Raw genomic sequence first — 18377 nt, 5'->3', positions numbered from 1 at the left:
TCCATCCATGCATCCATCCATCCATTTTCTTCCGCTTATCCGGGGTCGGGTCGCGGGGGCAGCAGCTTCAGAAGCTAGTCCCAGACTTCCCTCTCCCCAGCCACTTCTTCCAGCTCCTCCGGAGGAATCCCAAGGCCAGCCGAGAGACATAATCCCTCCAGCGTGTCCTGGGTCTTCCCCGAGGTCTTCTCCCGGTGGGACGTGCCCAGAACACCTCACCAGGGAGGCGTCCAGGAGACATCCTTACCAGATGCCCGAGCCACCTCAACTGGCTCCTCTCGACGTGGAGGAGCAGCGGCTCTACTCTGAGTCCCTCCCGGATGACCGAGCTTCTCACCCTATCTCTAAGGGAGAGCCCAGCCACCCTGCGGAGGAAACCCATTTCGGCCGCTTGTACCCGTGATCTCGTTCTTTCGGTCATGACCCCAAGCTCATGACCATAGATGAGGGTGGGAACGTAGCTCGACCGGTAAATCGAGAGCTTTGCTTTTTGGCTCAGCTCTCTCTTCACGACGGACCAGTACAGCGCCTGATTCACAGCAGATGCTGCCCCAATCCGCCTGTCGATCTCCCGCTCCCTTCTTCCCTCATTCGTGAACAAGATCCCCAGATCCTTAAACTCCTCCACTTGAGGCAGGACGACCCCCCTGACCTGGAGAAGGCACTCTACCCTTTTCCGGCTCAAGACCATGGCCTCGGATTTGGAGGCACTGAGCCTCATCCCAGCCGCTTCACACTCGGCTGCGAACCGCTACAGTGAGAGCTGCAGATCACGTTCCGATGAAGCCAACAGGACCACATCATCCACAAAAAGCAGAGATGTGATCCTAAGGCCACCAAAACGGATCCTCTCAACACCTCGGCTGCGCCTAGAAATTCTGTCCATAAAAGTAATGAACAGAATCGGTGACAAAGGGCAGCCTTGGCGGAGTCCAACTCTCACCGGAAACGAGCCCGACTTACTGCCGGCAATGCGGACCAGACTCCGACACCTGTCATACAGGGACCTGACAGCCCGTATCAAAGGGTCCGGTACCCCATACTCCCGGAGTACAGGGCCTCCTGAGGGACACGATCGAACGCCTTCTCCAAGTCCACAAAACACATGTAGACTGGTTGGGCGAACTCCCATGCACCCTCCAGGACCCCGCTGAGGGTGTAGAGCTGGTCCACTGTTTCACGACCAGGACGAAAATCACACTGCTCTTCCTGAATCCAAGGTTTGACTATCCGACGGACCCTCCTCTCCAGGACCCCTGAATAGACCTTACCAGGGAGGCTTAAGAGTGTGACCCCCCTGTAATTGGAGCACACCCTCCGGTCCCCCTTTTTAAACAGGGGGACCACCACCCCAGTCTGCCAGTCCAGGGGAACTGCCCCCGATGTCCATGGGATATTGCAGAGTCGTGTAAGCCAACACAACCCTACAACATCCAGAGCCTTAAGGAACTCCGTGCGGATCTCATCCACCCCTGGGGCCCTGCCACCGAGGAGCTTTTTGACCACCTCGGCGACCTCGTCCCCAGAGATTGGAGAGCCCAGGCACAGCTTCCTCAACAGAAGGCATGTTGGTGGGATTGAGGAGGTCTTCGAAGTATTCCGCCCACCGGCCCACAACGTCCCGAGTTGAGGTCAGCAGCGCACCATCCCCACTATAAACAGTGTTGGTGCTGCACTGCTTCCCCCTCCTGAGACGCGGATGGTGTACCAGAATCGTCTCGAAGCTGTACGGAAGTCTGTCTCCATGGCCTCTCCAAACTCCTCCCACGCCCGAGTTTTTGCCTCAGCGACAACCCAAGCCGCATGCCGTTTCGCCCGGCGGTACCCATCAGCTGCTTCTGGAGTCCCACAGGCCCGGTAGGACTCCTTCAGCTTGACAGCATCCCTCACCGAAGGTGTCCACCAACGGGTTTGAGGGTTGCCGCCGCGACAGGCACCAACACCTTGCAGCCGCAGCTCTCATAGGCCGCCTTGGCAATGGAGGTACGGAACATGGTCCACTCAGACTCAATGTCCCCCACCTCTCCCGGAACGTGTTCAAAGTTCTGCCGGAGATGAGAGTTGAAGCTCCGTCTCACAGGGGACTCCGCCAGACGTTCCCAGCAGACCCTCACTACACGTTTGCGCCTGCCAGGTCTTACCGGCTTCCTCCCCCATCACCGGAGCCAACTCGCCACCAGGTAGTGGTCAGTGGACAGCTCCGCACCTCTCTTCACCTGAGTGTCCAAGACATACGGCCGCAAATCCGATGAGACGATGACAAAGTCAATCATCGAACTGTTTGGAGACCCTTCATGGTTTACTTAAAGTCCTCTTAAAATCAAAGCTAAGACATGCATACCTGTTTCGAGGTCGATCATGTGAAGGAGGGCTGTAGAAAGCCTCCACAGCAGCTAGTAGCCGATCACTGGGCGGCATAGGAGGGGGTAACCTAATGTCCTTAGGGTCCAACGGTTTATAGTCACAGTCTTCAAGCTGTGTAAAGACAGCACAAGGATTGTGAGTTATACAGTCTTCAATGGAGAAAAACTGATGGCAAAACAGACTGCACTCTCCACAACAGAAAATCTTACTACTGGTGTCCCAATACCAGCGTCAAGGACTCATACTTGTACTTAGAAAAGCAAGTCAATACTAAAAATCAATAGCACTGTTCTGCTGGATTTTCCTCCTGTGCTACGGTTCAACTCAAGGGCTAAACCACAGTTCATGCCTGGTGGTGGTAACACACCACTAAACTATTTACTGATAATTAGTGGAACAATATGAAATTCATAATTATTTGACAAAATGCAATCGAATCACAACTTATTAAAAAGTGTTAGTACTAGGACATTCTAGATTTTGTTTAAATTCTTTAATGAGTTTGTGAGAGGTTGTGATTTTAATATTTGTAGTTCATATCTGGCACAAGCGGAATGAATGTCATCGAGGTACTGACATGTATTGATTCAAACAGTAAGTGAGCTTAATTCATTACTTCTGCCACATTTGGTTGTGAAATGTCTTGCTTAATTCTATTTTTCTTCTCTTTACAGAGTTTGGGGTGTGAAGCGAGAGGAACGGCAGAGGGCTCTGTGGAGACTTAATAGAACACAGAGAAGTGAAAATTCATTTGACATTTTGGAGTGAGCAAAAGTTGGCATAGACTTTTGTTGAATTTTTGTAGTTAACTTGTATTATTTTTCTCTGGTAGTTCTGCTCTTGAAGGTTGAAGTTGCTCTCGGGGGTGGGTTTCTGAGGCTGGGAACCATGTTGGAAGGTGAGAGATGATGATGGCGTCGCTTGGCATTTGGCTTCGGGTGTCTGCTGCCGCTTTAAGCCAAGACATAGCTGCCCACAGTGCTGCAACTACAAACTGTGCCAAGCTGCAGCTCAGATGTCCTGTTTGTCTGGTTCCCTGGTGGTCATGGATTCTCCACCTCTCGGCATGTGACCTCAGTCCTCTGACCCCTTCTTCGGCGTGCTTTGGCCTCAGAGTTGCAAACCACTGCCAGTTGTCAGTTCAAGTTGGTAATATTTCACTATTTTTTTCCAAATTTATCTTGTATTGAGTGGGATGCCTGCTTTTTTTTTTCTTCTCTAACCTAATTTATCACAGGGCATACTACATTTACTGGGTTGATTGCGTCACATTCTTCTCGCTTGACATTCTGATCTTTTTTGGTATGGTAGGGTTGTAGAAAAAAACATCTCAAAAGTTTTATGATTTGCATGACGTGTGGTACAGCTCTCTGCATTTCTAAAAAATGCATTAATTGCCTCAATGGTTCACTCTATCTCAGATCATTCTAATGTGTTTCCCTTCCAGAATGACAAGAATGGAAAAGGGACTAATTGTTATAATTACATATTTTTCTTAACCATAACTGCCTTGCATTGTGTGCCACGCTTCAACTTTAAAGTGCTAAAGTGTATCAATGGGTGTCTACAGAACATACTGAACTGATGGCACCAAGTTCTGTGTTAACTCCAAACAGTTTTTAAATTTAATATTACTTTTTGATTGAGGTGTACAGATTGTAAGAGCATATGGGACACCATGTTTGAATTACACCCAATTGTGTTATATAGTGCAGAAAATTAGCAGTGGCAGCAGATTTTATCTAAATAATTTGTGTGGGATTCTTTTAATTTTCTATAACAGGAGAAAATGAATGGAATTGATCTAATAAGCAAATTTTTGGTTTTGACCTCTCTTTAGTTCTCGGCAAAAAGAGGGTGTTGAAGTTAAATTAAAATTCATTAAATGTTTTATGGTGTATTACCACTATATGAGATAACTATTTGGATATGGAATAACTAAAATTTATGATTTGAATACACTAAACTTAACATTACCTGTCCAATAGTTTATACAAAACAGTGTTTCCTAAAAGAGGGAAAGTGATTGTTGGATTGTTGCAACTCTCTTCATAGGATTTAAAATAAGTTGTTTAACAAAGTCATCCAGGAAGGTCTAAAACTAAATATTTACATCATTTAATAAACTTAGTAGTATCAATCTTCTGCCCAAATTGAAAATATATTGATAATTGATAAACAAAATAAAAAGGGTAATTCATTATTCAATTAACTATTTTATAAATAGGGTTTCAAAAGAATAAATGGATCAAAGGTTAAAATGGTTGAAATTTTGGGATTTAAAACTATGATTAGAATAAAATAAGTCATTTTTGATATTTAGTGACACAGTTAACTTTATTCTTGTAAAACAGGCTAATCATTCTTTAAGGTTTTAAAATGACAAAAAATATGATGATTCAAATTAAATTGGTCTAAATTGGAGATTTAAAAATTAACAATTATGAAACTGCTTCTAAAATACAGTTAAGTTTTGGGTTCAACACGATGGGAAACATTAATTTCTCGTGTAGGCCTTATATAAAAAGAGGGTCAAAAGATTGACAAAATATAGCTTTAAAGGAGCAGCTTTTTAAAGTGCTAAGTTTACTGACTTATAATACAAAAGGAAAATTACAGGAGGAGAGTTTATATAAGGAATTAAATTATAAATTGAAATGAAGTTTTAAAGAGACAAAATAAATAAAACTAAAAGCTACCAGAAAATCTCTCCCTTACTAATAATAAAATAAAATAACTATTAAAATAAGATTTGATAACAAGAACAATATATGATTTGAAACAATAAAGAATGATTAGAGTAATTAAAGAAGTGCAAATAAAACAATTCAAATTGGAAGGAATGACTTATTTTATTTTAAAATACATGGAGGAGCTCTAGATAGGGTGACAGACTCTGCTCGAGTATGCTGAACCAGCTGATGCCCCCATTGAACATCAAAGGACCACAACCTGGTGAAACTGAGAATCTTCAGGCCTGGCCGGAGGACGACCTCACACCCAGATGTTCATCAGGATTTCTTTTATTCTATTCTGCTTTTCATGTTATCAAAGTAGGAAAAGAGGAAATTACCTCTTTGTTAAACTCACCAAATTGTGGGCACAATAATCCACAAAAGGTGAGCATCTGTTACTCAGGTGATTAGCCTGAGTTCAAAACTGAGGAAAATGAGCTACTGGAGACCAGAGGATCATCTTGGTTGTTTCTCCTATTACAAAGTTTTCATCTTTCACCTATTAAGTGACAACGAATTCATTTTTACTTGAGGAAGCATCAAGGAACACAGAGACACAAAATGATGTAAAAAAATAAATAAATAAATTGTACAAAACTATTTCTAGTCAAGATTTATTCATAGATTGTAAGTCTTTTCTATGCAGTGTATTGTGTCTAATTTGCTCATTCATTTCACGGAAAATTTTGGACAAGTATTTGTGTAACATTCTATTTACATCAGGAATACTTGATTGACTTTTCTAAAAAAAAATCATTTAACTATTAACATTAAGATTAACATTAAGATTTGTACTAAAGTTTCTGTTAAACATTGATAAATTTATGCAATTTAAAATCATTTTTTTGGTGAGACATGACTCTGGGTTAGACAATTTTGAACATTTATTTTAGGATTTAAATCCTTTATATGATATTGCTGTCTGATTTTATTTGCAATAAATATTCCAACATTTTAACAACAAATGTTATGTAGAAGGTTGCATCCTAAAAGCCGGGCGTAATTTTTCAGCTGATACAATGGTGTTTCTGGATTTGGGCTTATATTTTTTCATATTATATTTTAAATTTATATTTTTTAATGTAATCTCTTTGAAGAGATTAAAAGAAGAATTGTTAATAAAATTAAAATAAGCTAGTTTTAAAACTTAACATGTTTTGATTGAAACAGCCTAATTATAGTTTTAAAATTGATAACTTATTCTGACATATTGACCTTTATTTTACCTGTAGTTAAAGCAGATTGTTTGCCAAGATCTTTGATCTGCCCTCTGTCTGTGTGGGAAAATACATCAGGAAAAGTTCTAGCTTTTTACACTGATCTGTCAAAGCCATAAAACCGCAGGATTTCAGGAGAAGAATCGTGGGAACAAATAGCAAGGAGACAGAGAGAGGGTCAGAGACAGGTCCTGGTTGGATAAGCAGAGATACGCCTTATTTGAATAAATTAAATACAAGAATATAAAACTTTCTACACAGAGTAACAAATTAGATTTGCTCTTGCAATTCTCCAAAGACATCTTTGCTCTTTTCCTGTCTTTGTCTCAGGTAATGAATGTATTTTCTCTGTTCTTCTGCAGTTTTCTGTTGTAACTTCATACTTTGTCTCCTATTTGGGTTAAATTCTGCAATTCTGCGACGTCATCACGCATTGTTGTGTTTTTGTGCCCACACGCCACCGTCGAGAGAACCCGGGATTTCAACAGGAAGAGAGAGACAGATTTTTTTCCAAATTTAACTAATTTAAAAATAATTCTTCCTTAACACTGTATATAGATTTAAGCCACACTTTAAGCTGCAAAACAAACTGCTTCTGGAATATTATCGCACCGCACCGCTTGCTTGCATAACTAATGTTACTTCAACGGTTTTGGTTTTATGAATCATATTTTCAAATAAGGAGTTATTTCCAAGATTCTGCAGTTTCAGGTGCAAAACCTGGAGCTGCAGAATCTCTGGTTTGGTCAGTCAGACCAGGGCAGAAATAACGCAGAACATTCACACAAGCAGCAGAACTGTGCCATGTTATTATTATAGCAGATCATACTAATGTAAGCTTCAATACCTGCTGATTAGCATATTGTAATAAAAGACAAAATATAATCCCACACTGAATAGTAATGTCATCAAACTGAACACATCTAAATTTTTTTCTGTGATGAAGTTTTTGAAATCAAATTCAAATTAAAAAATACTTTATTGACCCAAAAGGGAAACTAAATGCTGTGGTAAATTATGTTAAATCAAATCTCTGATACACCGACAACTGCAGAAGCATCTGAGTGTTTCTGGAGATGACAGAAGTCTGAAGCATACAGAGTGAATAGGAACGATAAGAGCATAGTGCCCTGTGGTGCTCCTGTGCTACTGACCACCTGGTTAACTGGTCTGTTAGTCCTAGATCCAGGTAACTGTTGAGGCCTTCACTTGTGTCTTTGAAGTTTCTGACAAAGCAGCTCAATACTGGGATTCCTTTGGGGGGCGTTTGCTCGAAGATAAACATTACACCTTAAATGCACAACAATACCAGTTTAGACTTTGAGCAACTTGGTAAAACTGTATTGTGTAACATTAAAACATGCTTGGCTGCAATTGTATTGATGGCATGACAGCTCTTCTTTTCTTCAGTGTTTCCATTAGCTTCTTGGCACAGCTTCGCGGTCCTGCTGTAATGCTGACCTGATGCGGTGAAGCTACAAGTAGTAGCTTCACCGCATCAGGTCAGCATTACACCGTCTGATGACGTGACCATAGAGAAGTTGAAAGCTGGCATCTTTGACGGCCCTCATATCCGTCAGCTTATCAGAGACTCAGATTTAGAAAAATCAATGAATGGAATGGAACTGGAAGCGTGGAAGGCTTTTGTTTTGGTCGTGAAGAACTTTCTTGGCAATACCAAGGCCAGCAACTACGCAGAACTTGTCACCAATATGCTGACTGCTTTCAGAAACCTCGGATGCAACATGAGCATCAAAATGCATTACTTATTCTCACATATGGATCGGTTTCCGGAGAATCTGGGATCAATGAGCGACAAGCAGGGCGAGAGATTTCATCAGGACATAAAGGAAATGGAGACCAGATATCAGGGCCGCTGGGATGCAGTCATGATGGCTGATTACTGTTGGACTCTGAAGAGAGACATCTCTGTCGCTGAGTATTCTCGGGTTTCCACAAAACGGAAGTTCAAGCCCTAAATTTGGAACAATGATGACGGTGCACTTCACATGTCCATAACATTAATTAATTAATCAATGTGGACTGCTACATTTACAGTAACCGATGTTTGTAACATTTCATCAATAAATTGTGTTAGAAATTTGATATCTTAAAAATCTAATTCGGATGAGAAATATTACTAAAAATCAACAGATAATGTAAAAAAATGTTATTATCCATAATAATCCATTCAGACAAAAAACGCGGATTTAAAAATCTTAGCATAAAAACGTGACCTGATTGATAGAAATGGATGTTATTTTTGGATTCAGTAGTGGATGTTTGCAATAAATCAGTTGTCAAAAGATAAACTGTTTTCAAAAAAAATTTTTTTTGTAACCCAAAACAATCTTTTATTGGTCTGAATCTCAACAATTACAAAGTTCAGTAATCAAGACTACTAAGTCTGAAAGAGAAAAGGTGTAAGTGATTCACTGGGATGAGTGTTTTAAGACTTAACACAGTAAAATCTTTTTTTAAAATTTTACTTTTCAATTGGTTACTAGTCAGCTTCTTCAGCTTATCATTTTTCACTAGGTGTTCAGTTTTTTAACATTTATTGTGCAAAATTTGCAGCAATACTGCTTATATTTCACATGAAATATGAGCAGTCATGAGATGAAAAGTGCATAACATTTTGCATTAACAGTAAAAACAGAACTGCTTGTTCAGCGCTCTTATCTAGAGAACTGCGGACCAGCCCCGGCTCCAGACGAGTTTAACGGGGGCATCGACTTATTTTGGGGGGGCAAAATGAATCTACTTAGCTGAACATAGACAACAACATCAGTAGCATACAGGCTACTTGTTAACAAGCTAAATGTGCTGTATTGATATTAGCTAGTCATAGTTTAGCTATCATTACCTGCATCCGACAGCTTTACTCAGTCAGTTAGTTTGGGGAAAAAACTGTGCCAAGTTATTTACGTTTTGCTGGGTTGCTGCCATGATTCTAACGCGCAGCAGCAGCAGGTCTCCTTCGCTGCCTCACAGGTGTAAACCCAGTGCGAGCGTCTCAGCTTTCATGTTGCGTTTGAAGGCGGCTTGGAAAAACAGGTTACGACTTGTTAGCAACGGATTAAACTGTTTTAACTGCAGAAAAAGGTAACAGAGGACACGGATATGGGACGTGCGGGAACTCCTAGTTTATCAAATTAATATAGGAATAACAGACTGTTGGCCATTCCAAGGTAAAAACAATAAACAGCTTTGAGTCTGGGGCTCGCTACAGACACCGTGAAAGCTCAAACAAGGTGTTTCAGCAAAGTTATCCCACTTTTTCCAACTGCATGCGCCCTAATCAGACGCACACAATGCGTGTTTTCTCATGCAAACCCACATGCCTTCAAGTACAACTTTTTTTTAAACACACGCGCACTTTCAAAGTTTCAAAGAACCTAGCACCAACCAGGCGCAGAGAGAACATTAAAAGTTTTCGATGTGTACCGTTACTGTGTAAACACAGATCGTAATTAGAACGTTATCGTTCTAAAAAAACGGAACAAAAGTGCCGTTTTTGTTGGATCGTTGTCGTGTAAACGCCCCCTAAGAGTTTTTTGGTTTGTGTTTTTAATATGAGTAAAGTTGTATGAGAATAAATTCGTAATTTTTTGACTGTTCACCACACTGCACTAAAATGAAGAATGATGAGGGTCTTGGAAAGTTATAATTGCTATAAGGAAAACTTAACACATCAGAATCAAATTATCACCTGCAGGACTTTGAAACGACTGTTTAAAGAACTTTTCATATCAAAGAAAGAACTAGATTTGCAGAGCTGGTCACATCACAAATCATTCTAATGAAGCTTTTTTTTTCTCAAAATGACTTTTTGCTCATAATTTAACAACTTTCTTTTGGCAATATTGTGTCTTTATTATGTCAATATTAAAACAATTCTGCTAATATGACTTCGTTCTCATAATATTATGACTTTATTCTTGTATTTGAAAAATATCTCTTAGCCTGGTCATAAAATTCCATCACACTTGCTTTACTGACCTCTGTCGCCTTTTTCTTTTCACTATAAAACTTCAAAACATTTCAAAACATCTGCAATTGTATCCTCAGCTCTGCTCTGCTCACAACAGTGCTGTGTAGGCTATTTCTACTGGCTTGAACAGGCAGTTGTTGATTGATTTGAACACGGCGGCCACCTTGTAGCAGGAGGCTTGTTTATCAGTTAAGCAATGAATAGACAATTATTAAATCCTGCTTCTCCAAATGCCTTACCACGCCCCCATGGGGGGTGTGACCCACTATTTAAGAAGTACTGCTGCAGTGGATCAGAAGCGCTAGACGTGCTCCAAAGCCTCTGGTGCATAATTCCTCAACACTTCGCTATTAGCTCTCAGATAGCAACCAGATCAGAGACGATACTCTGATAAGTGGAGCGGTGGAGCCGATGTGCATTTATTGTTGTCCACAATGCTTTTGTTACAGACACATGCACCTCAACAGGGTAAGCTGCCTACTCCTCTGTTTAAACTATAATAAGTAGATTAACACAAGTTGACTGTGCATTCTCTGGGTATGTTTTGCAAGCTAATTAAATGTGCCACTGAAGCCTGACCCGAACATCAGGCCAAAACATTTGGGCTGGACTGAATTTCGGATCAGGTTACACATCTAAATTTTAGCAAAAAAGTTGTCTTTTTATGAGTAATTTTATACAGTGATTGAATGAATTAACTTTATTAGTCCCTCAAGGAATTTGAAAACTAAACTATCTGTATTGCTCTATTTATTTGTTAAAACAGTCAAAGGGGTTGTAGTCTTAAAAACAAAAGTCACCATGTTTTAAATAAAATAATTTTGTTTTCAAAAGTTACTGTATGAAATATAAGTACCAATTTGCTTACTTGGTGTCGATATCGGTATCGATATTGGCGTCTTAAACTGAAGTACTTGTACTTTGTCCAGAAAAATATGGCAATGAAACTCCCCTACTACTACCCTACCACTGTCCCAAATTCAGAATCAACTAACGTACCTTAACCAATGGAGCCATTAGACCTGCTGGCAGGTCAAAATAGGGTACGTTTGGAACCAGACTTGGGTCATCTTGAACGGGATGCTGTCGATGGCGCATGTGAGGGGAGTGGCCATTGAAGCCATGTTGAGGAGGGCCAAAGTCTGGGTGTTGGCCCGTACCCCACGGAGGATGATCGGCTCCTATAGCTGGTGGAGGCATTCGTTGGTTGGGGTGGTGGTGAAGTGGAGGACCTGGCATATCTGCCGAACAGAGTTTATTTTGAAATTAATCAACATAATTATAAAGATATAGAACAGGAGAGGTAGAATTACTGTCACTGACCTCCAGGATATTCTCCACCCTGAGGATAGTCAAAGCGATGTGAGGTGTAAGGCGGTCTGTCATAGTGATGTCTGGGAGTAAAGTCTTCCTGCACAAAGCGAGGTGGGAATCTTCCAAAATTGTGAGGGGGTGGTGGGAGCTGGCTAAATGGGGGAGGCTGCTGGTGTGGAGCAAAAGGTCCTCTGAAATGGGGAGGTCTCTAAGAATTACAACATAAAAAACGGTTATTTAAAAAAAACAAAAAAAAATAGAATTCTGATATTAAAGTCATTAATAACAAATTGTGCCATTAGCATGTGAAAATAAAACCTGTTACATGAACGTCAAAAGTGCCAAAAAAAAACAAACTTAAAAGGTCAAAGGGTGTCAGTGAAAAGTAAACCTTTTCTCCGTAAGTCTGCTAGAATGCCTTGATAGAGTCTGCCTAAAAGGTTTCTCCATTCAGGCAGACTCCAGGAGCCTCATGTATAAAAGAGTGCGCAATTTTCACACTAAAACTTAGCGTATGGACAAATTTAGAAAAGTGTGGCGCACAAAAAAATTCAGATGTATAAAGCTGGATGTACGCACATACCTGCTCACCGTTTTATAAATCTTGAAATCTTAATTTGCGGGAAATAGAGTGCAGCCGCTGGTCTGCCCTGTCGCCACCCATAAATACATATGTAAATTAGTATAAATACCGGGAAGACTGCCAACATTTGAAGCAATAACCATGGCAACGGTACTTGTTTGCAGCAGTACAAGTACTTATTGTAGTAATAATTATATATTTTATTTAAAAGGTATTTTCAGGGCACATAAGGTCACCTCATAAAAAATAAAAATAATACATTAAGAAAAAAATTCCCAGTAGAAAAAAAGGAAAATAAAGAGATCCAAGTGTAAATGCTTGTTTGAACAGCAGAAAGTTCAGCTGGGATGTAAAGACAGATAGCATGCCAGAGAGTCCATTGTGGTGAGTGGGGAATGTGGAAGTTTATTAAATTCATGTTGCAGAATGGAGATGCTTTCTGTCAATAAAGGCGCATTCATAAAGCTGGCGGCTCGACTGAAGGATGACTGTCTCAACTTGTCAACAGCTCCAGCTGGACCGGTAACGCACGGCTCCTTCTTCCTGCGCAGAGCTCCAGGATTGGTCAGTGTGGGCAATCTAAACGCTAATAAATCATAATCAACATTTTCCAGCAGATCAATATAGTCTACATAAATAAAAGAAGTCACGTTTCAGTGTAGTTAGGTGAATTTTGGCGCTTTGTAGTTTCTTATTGTCCACAAAAAAAGTTTGCGTGGCTGCCGCACATTTTCATGTCAAGTAAAAGGTTTACGTACAGTTACGCAAACTGTCACGCCACGTTCATTTTTATACACACTGTCTTGTGCATAAAATATGGCGGTGCACATTTTTTGTGCGTACGCATGCTTTATACATGAGGCCCCAGAACTCACTGACTAAATAGCATACATTCAACAACGTTTACACTGTGACTTAAAGGAAATGGAACCAAAATAAAGACAATACATACCTGCATTCGTGGTGGAAATGAGGGTTCTCTTTGGCCCCATGGAGGCTGATCAGTCTGGTTCCCCCAGGGGAGCTGCTGATCAAATGAATTCCAAGACGGGGGACCCTGCTCAGAACCCCCTGGCCCACTCCAGGGGCCTCCATCTCTCGGAGGACCTCCACTCCAGTTTCCTGGTTCTCTCTGCTCGTTCCACATTCCCTCATGACTGTTCCACGGAGGACAGGGAGGTGGGGGCTGGTTCATGTCAAAGGGAGGCTGGGGAAACAGGCAGTTTTCTGATGTGTTGCATTACTTCTATGCTGATGCTTATTTACAATATGATTATTTTAATCTGCATAAATAGGCTTTGGTTGAAGCTTTGTGTTGTCAGATTTTTAGACCATATAGATGGCCTAAAAAAAGCCTGTGAATGACTGTGAAGACTCCTTTCTTGCGTTTATATGACCACAAAGCAACAAGTCAAAGTTGACTCAACTTTCATCATGTTGACTTTGACTTTAAAGAAATATGCAATCATGCAGCCCCTAACATGCAGTAGAGATGTCCAATATGACATAATATTCATATCACAACAACAGGGTTTATACAAGAATTCTAGACTTGAATTCACTACCTTTTACTATCTATTTTTACTACCTCTACAATATTTTTTACTACCCACACAAAATTGAGCAGCAGTGTCTTTTGGGGAGCAGTGAATTCTCGGGGTGCACTGAGATACATGTATGGTATCAGCTGACGAATCGTGTACAGGTAAAATTTTACTACTTTTCCTAAAATTGCATTAGAATTTCAATTTTGGCTCATGTTCTCTCTGCCATCTGTTTGTAATGCAGTTGGTGATGTGATTTAACTTACGTTAGTAGCAGTGGTGTTTAGGCACCAGAGTAGCTCAGCTCTAGATGTCAATGGTACCAGTAAGGTCTGCCTGTCTGCGCCACCCGTCAGCTTTCTACTGAGGTGTGACGGCAATACTTGGTCGTAGCTGAGCTTGATGCCGCACCAAAAAATTAAATAGGCATCTGCTCCCCTGCGCAGGAATCCACTGCTAATGAACGGTAGATGCTCCGCTCGGTTTGATCAGTCACGCCGTTGCAGATCAGATTAATATTTGTCCTGCATACTTTACAAAGCGCTTCTCTGTCACCTGGTCATCAAGCCAAAGTAATAAAAACTTATATTTTCTCATGGCGAGGCTCAAAATGACTCACTAGTATCAACATGTTACGCATGTGCACAACAGATCGGACAGCGGAACCAATCAAGTCTATCAACGTCAGCTCATGTGCTGGGAGTAGTTATAATTTTCAGTACAGATTTTTTAGTTAAACGAACTTAAAACAAAAAAGTCAGCATCAATGTAAAATTCTAAATATATTGAAGGGCTCATGGAAATATTTTTGAAAAATTTACTACCAAGTCAAATTCTATTTGTTACCTTTTACTGGCCTTAATTAGGGTTAATTGAATTTACTACCTCTTGGAAACCCTGCACAAAATATATTGTGCAGGGTGGCAGTGTCACATTATGTTTGCATTACAATAGAAACCACAAAGAAAAATTTTGTTTAATGCATTTATTTGTATGTGTTAGATTGTTTAACACTTGTTTTTTTGGATGTTATTTGAATGTAATGTTTCAACTTTTATTTTAGGTTGCTGCCAGGTCTCCCTTGAAAAATCTCATTTTAAGTGAGACCTGGCAATGATCAGCAGCAGCACATTAATCTCAATGATGACTACCTGGTTAAATCAAAGTTAACCAGGTTAACCAGGAGCTGGCCATAAAATTAGAATATCATGAAAGTTTACTTAAATCAGCTTTTCCATTGAAAAAATGAAACTTGTATATTATACTTGTTCATTACACAAAAGAGTGATATATTTCAAATGTTTATTTTGTTTAATGTTGGTGATTTTTACTGACAGCTAATGAAAAGGTCAAATTCAGTATCTCTGAATATTTTGAGAAGGTTCAATATTGAAGGCACTTGGTGCCACACTTTGATCAACTAATTAATTCAAAACACCTGAAAAAATCTTTAAATGGCCCTAAGTCTAGTTTTTTAGTGTAAGCAATCACGGCTACATTTAAAAATGTGGGGGAGATTCACAAAAAGTGGACTGCAGCTGGAGTCAGTGCTTCAAGAACCACCACACACAAATATATGCAAGACATGGGTTTCAGCTGTCGCATTCTTGAAAATGAGACGGCATCAGAAGTGTCTCACCTGGGCTGAAGAGGAAAAGAACTGACTGCTGCTGAGTGGACTGGTGTTGGTCCACTGTGTTTTATGAGGTCCAAGGTCAACACAGCCATCTACCAAGGGAGCTTTAGAGCACTTCCTGCTTCCTGCTGCTGACCAACTTTATAGAGAGTGCCAAAAGTAGCAGTACCCGGTTTAAGAATCCTGGCATCCCTGTTCTTAATTGGCCAGCAAACTCTCTTGACCTTCACCCCATAGAACATATATGAGCTATTGTGAAGAGGAAGATGCGATACACCAGACACAAAAATTCAGAAGAGCTGAAGGTCACTATCAAAGCAACCTAGACTCTCATAACACCTGAGCAGTGCCACAGACTGATCGGCTGAATGTCACGCTGCAGTAATCCAGACAAAAGGAGCCGTGTTCTGTTTTGAAGTTATAAATGCTATATTCCCATTCAGTCGATTCATTCGGTACAACACAGAGAGTATGGGATATCACGCCCCCACGTGGCCTAACTGAAGACGCCTTTAGGCAAATGACGTGTGATGACGGGCGGTAGGCCCCGCCTGCATATAAATACACCCCCATCACAGTCATTCAGTTCTTACACTCTTCACCTCGCTGAGAACACCTAATTTCCAACCCGTGCTTTCTAGTTGCTGCTAGCCAGCATCGCTCTTGTTTTTTCCAAAACTAGCTTAACTGCTCCAGTTGGTGTTAGCTACTGTGTCTGCCCTCTGAGGGCTAGTTGTAATTTTCTCATTTGTCCATTTTTATTTTCTTTGGTTTCATGGTTCGGGATCAGCACGAAGCAAAAAATGGCGAACCATAAGTCTTCCGTTTGCCCCATGTTCTCAGAAGTGCAGCTTCACGCTTCACGAAAAAGACCAGCACGAAGCATGCCCCGTCAGCCTTGGAATTATCCACACCAGAAGAGCGTTGTCGGAGCCGGACGCTTGTGCTTTTTGTAGCCAGCTTCGGCGCTCCATGTTTGAACGGTGGGTAAAGTTTGTGCAGAAAGTGCTGGGAGAGGTTACAGTGTCACAACAAGACCGCATTATCTCAGAGTCTATGAATCCGGTTTCGTCCAAGTCTGACGAGGACGACGGGGCCAAAGCTTTCACTTCTAGCTGGGCAGCCCCCGCTTCCAGCTAAGCAGACCATATGGAGTATATGGACAAGTTAGCAGAAACGGTGCAGGACATCTCACTATCATCTCGAGTCTCAGAGTGACGATGAAAAGCTAAACATCGGCCTGGAAGGTCACAGTCTTTTGGAAGACGATGACAACAACTTTTCCACAGCCCAGTGTCCATCTGCTGCAACTGCCTCTCCGGTGGGTCAGGACGACACATCGTTCGTTTCCCTTTGCCAGCGTCTAATAAGTTAGACGTCGAGTGGCCAACCCCTTCGCCTGCTCAGAAGGTGTCCTGGTTCACTGGATACTACCTTCCGACAGAGTCGGCTGTGGTTAAAAACCGCCTGCCCATGTTCCCAGATTTTGTCTCGGAGCTAATGTCGTCCTGGAACAAACCATTGTCCACGCGTGTTATAGCACTGCAGCCAGCTGATCTTCACAGCACACTTTTGTTCGGTTTTATCATCTGGATGTGACAGCCCCTTTGTGGCTCACTCTGTTCTTTCTGCTGGGTTGGAGGTTTCAAACCAACTCAGTGCATTTGTTTCAGGTTTGATGGCTGCTCCGCGGGGTGTGTATACAGTATATGTCCCATACTCTGTGTTGTACCGAGTAAATCGACTGAAAGGGAACGTAATGTTATGCATATAATTACTGTTCCCTGAAGAAGAAGAACGAGGTACAACACCCTTTTTCTGCCCCGCTGTAGAGCGGCCATCGAACTCAATAATGACTGTGCCATCACAGTCATTGTGATGGCACACACAATGATTGTATTTATATGCAGGTGGGGCCTGCCACCCGTCATCACACGTCATCTGCCTAAAGGCGTGATTAAAGGTGCCTTCAGTTAGGCCACGCTGGGGCGTGATATCCCATACTGTGTTGTACCTCGTTCCTCTCCTTCAGGGAACAGTAGTTACATGCATAACATTACGTTTTCAGTATGTATACAAAAAAAAAAGGGGGAAAGTCTGCCCTCATGTGTTCTTTTCAGGAATTGCAACCCTTGCAATCTTTTGTTGTTTTTGAAATAAACCCTATCGAACAGCGGTTGCGCTCTAAGACACAGTCCGCATTCACTTTGTGAGGTCCGGTCAATTGATTCTGCAAACATCTTTTCTTTATGGTCGAATTGCCGGTACGTATTGTGAAAATATTTATGATTGTTTCTGTGCTATATGTAGCTTCCTAATGTGCTATTTTGACTGCGAATAAGTATTTTTTAATTATTATTTTATTTATTTATTTTTTTTGCCGTTGTGTAATTAACTGTTACCGTATCGGTTGCCTAGATACACTTATAGATGTTCGGCAGAAACTCTAGTTAAGTGTAATTTATGCGGCGTATACCGATATATTTATTGTGTCTTTTGTCTTGTTTTCAGTTTCACCCTTTTGTCAATAAACCTGCTGACAACGGCCTTCGGTCTTCAGAGTCGTGACATGAGAAAGGCATCCTGCCTTTGCATCAGTGTGCGTCAGTAACGGCACAAGCCCAACTAAGTATTAAGTGCTGTACATTTCGAAATATCTTTTTTTGTATTGGTCTTAAGTAATATTCCAATTTTATGAGAAACTCAATTTGAGTTTTTCATTACTTGTCAGAAATAATCATCAATATTAAACAAAATAAACATTTGAAAAACATCAGTCTGTGTTTAATTAACAAATATAATACACAAGTTTCACTTCTTTCAATGGAATTACTGACTTAAATCAACTTTTCATAATATTCTAATTTTATGGCCAGCACCTGTATCTCTTTATAAAAACAAATTAACTTTGAACAAATTGCATTGAACCAGCTTTTTCTTCCCAGTGTTGTGACTGGAACTTATAGTTAGATGGTATTCAAGCACATGTA

At 41.0% G+C, this 18377-nt stretch overlaps 1 protein-coding gene across 1 annotated transcript in view; it reads right to left on the bottom strand.

Moving 5' to 3' along the window:
- Window positions 1-18377, bottom strand: part of cherp (calcium homeostasis endoplasmic reticulum protein) — a 55163-nt gene that overhangs the window by 13726 nt on the left and 23060 nt on the right. Inside the window, exons 10-13 of the mRNA XM_008408186.3 lie at window positions 13160-13414; window positions 11634-11832; window positions 11310-11551; window positions 2342-2475 (exon numbers count right to left, since the gene is read on the bottom strand). Of these exons, the coding sequence (XP_008406408.1) occupies window positions 2342-2475; window positions 11310-11551; window positions 11634-11832; window positions 13160-13414 (830 nt within the window). The remainder of the gene's footprint in view (window positions 1-2341; window positions 2476-11309; window positions 11552-11633; window positions 11833-13159; window positions 13415-18377) is intronic.

The sequence above is a fragment of the Poecilia reticulata genome, chromosome 4 (genome assembly GCF_904066995.2).
Source record: "Poecilia reticulata chromosome 4, P_reticulata-male-v2, whole genome shotgun sequence".
Taxonomy (NCBI): Eukaryota; Metazoa; Chordata; class Actinopteri; order Cyprinodontiformes; family Poeciliidae; genus Poecilia; species Poecilia reticulata.
This window is presented reverse-complemented; position numbering and strand designations above follow the sequence as displayed.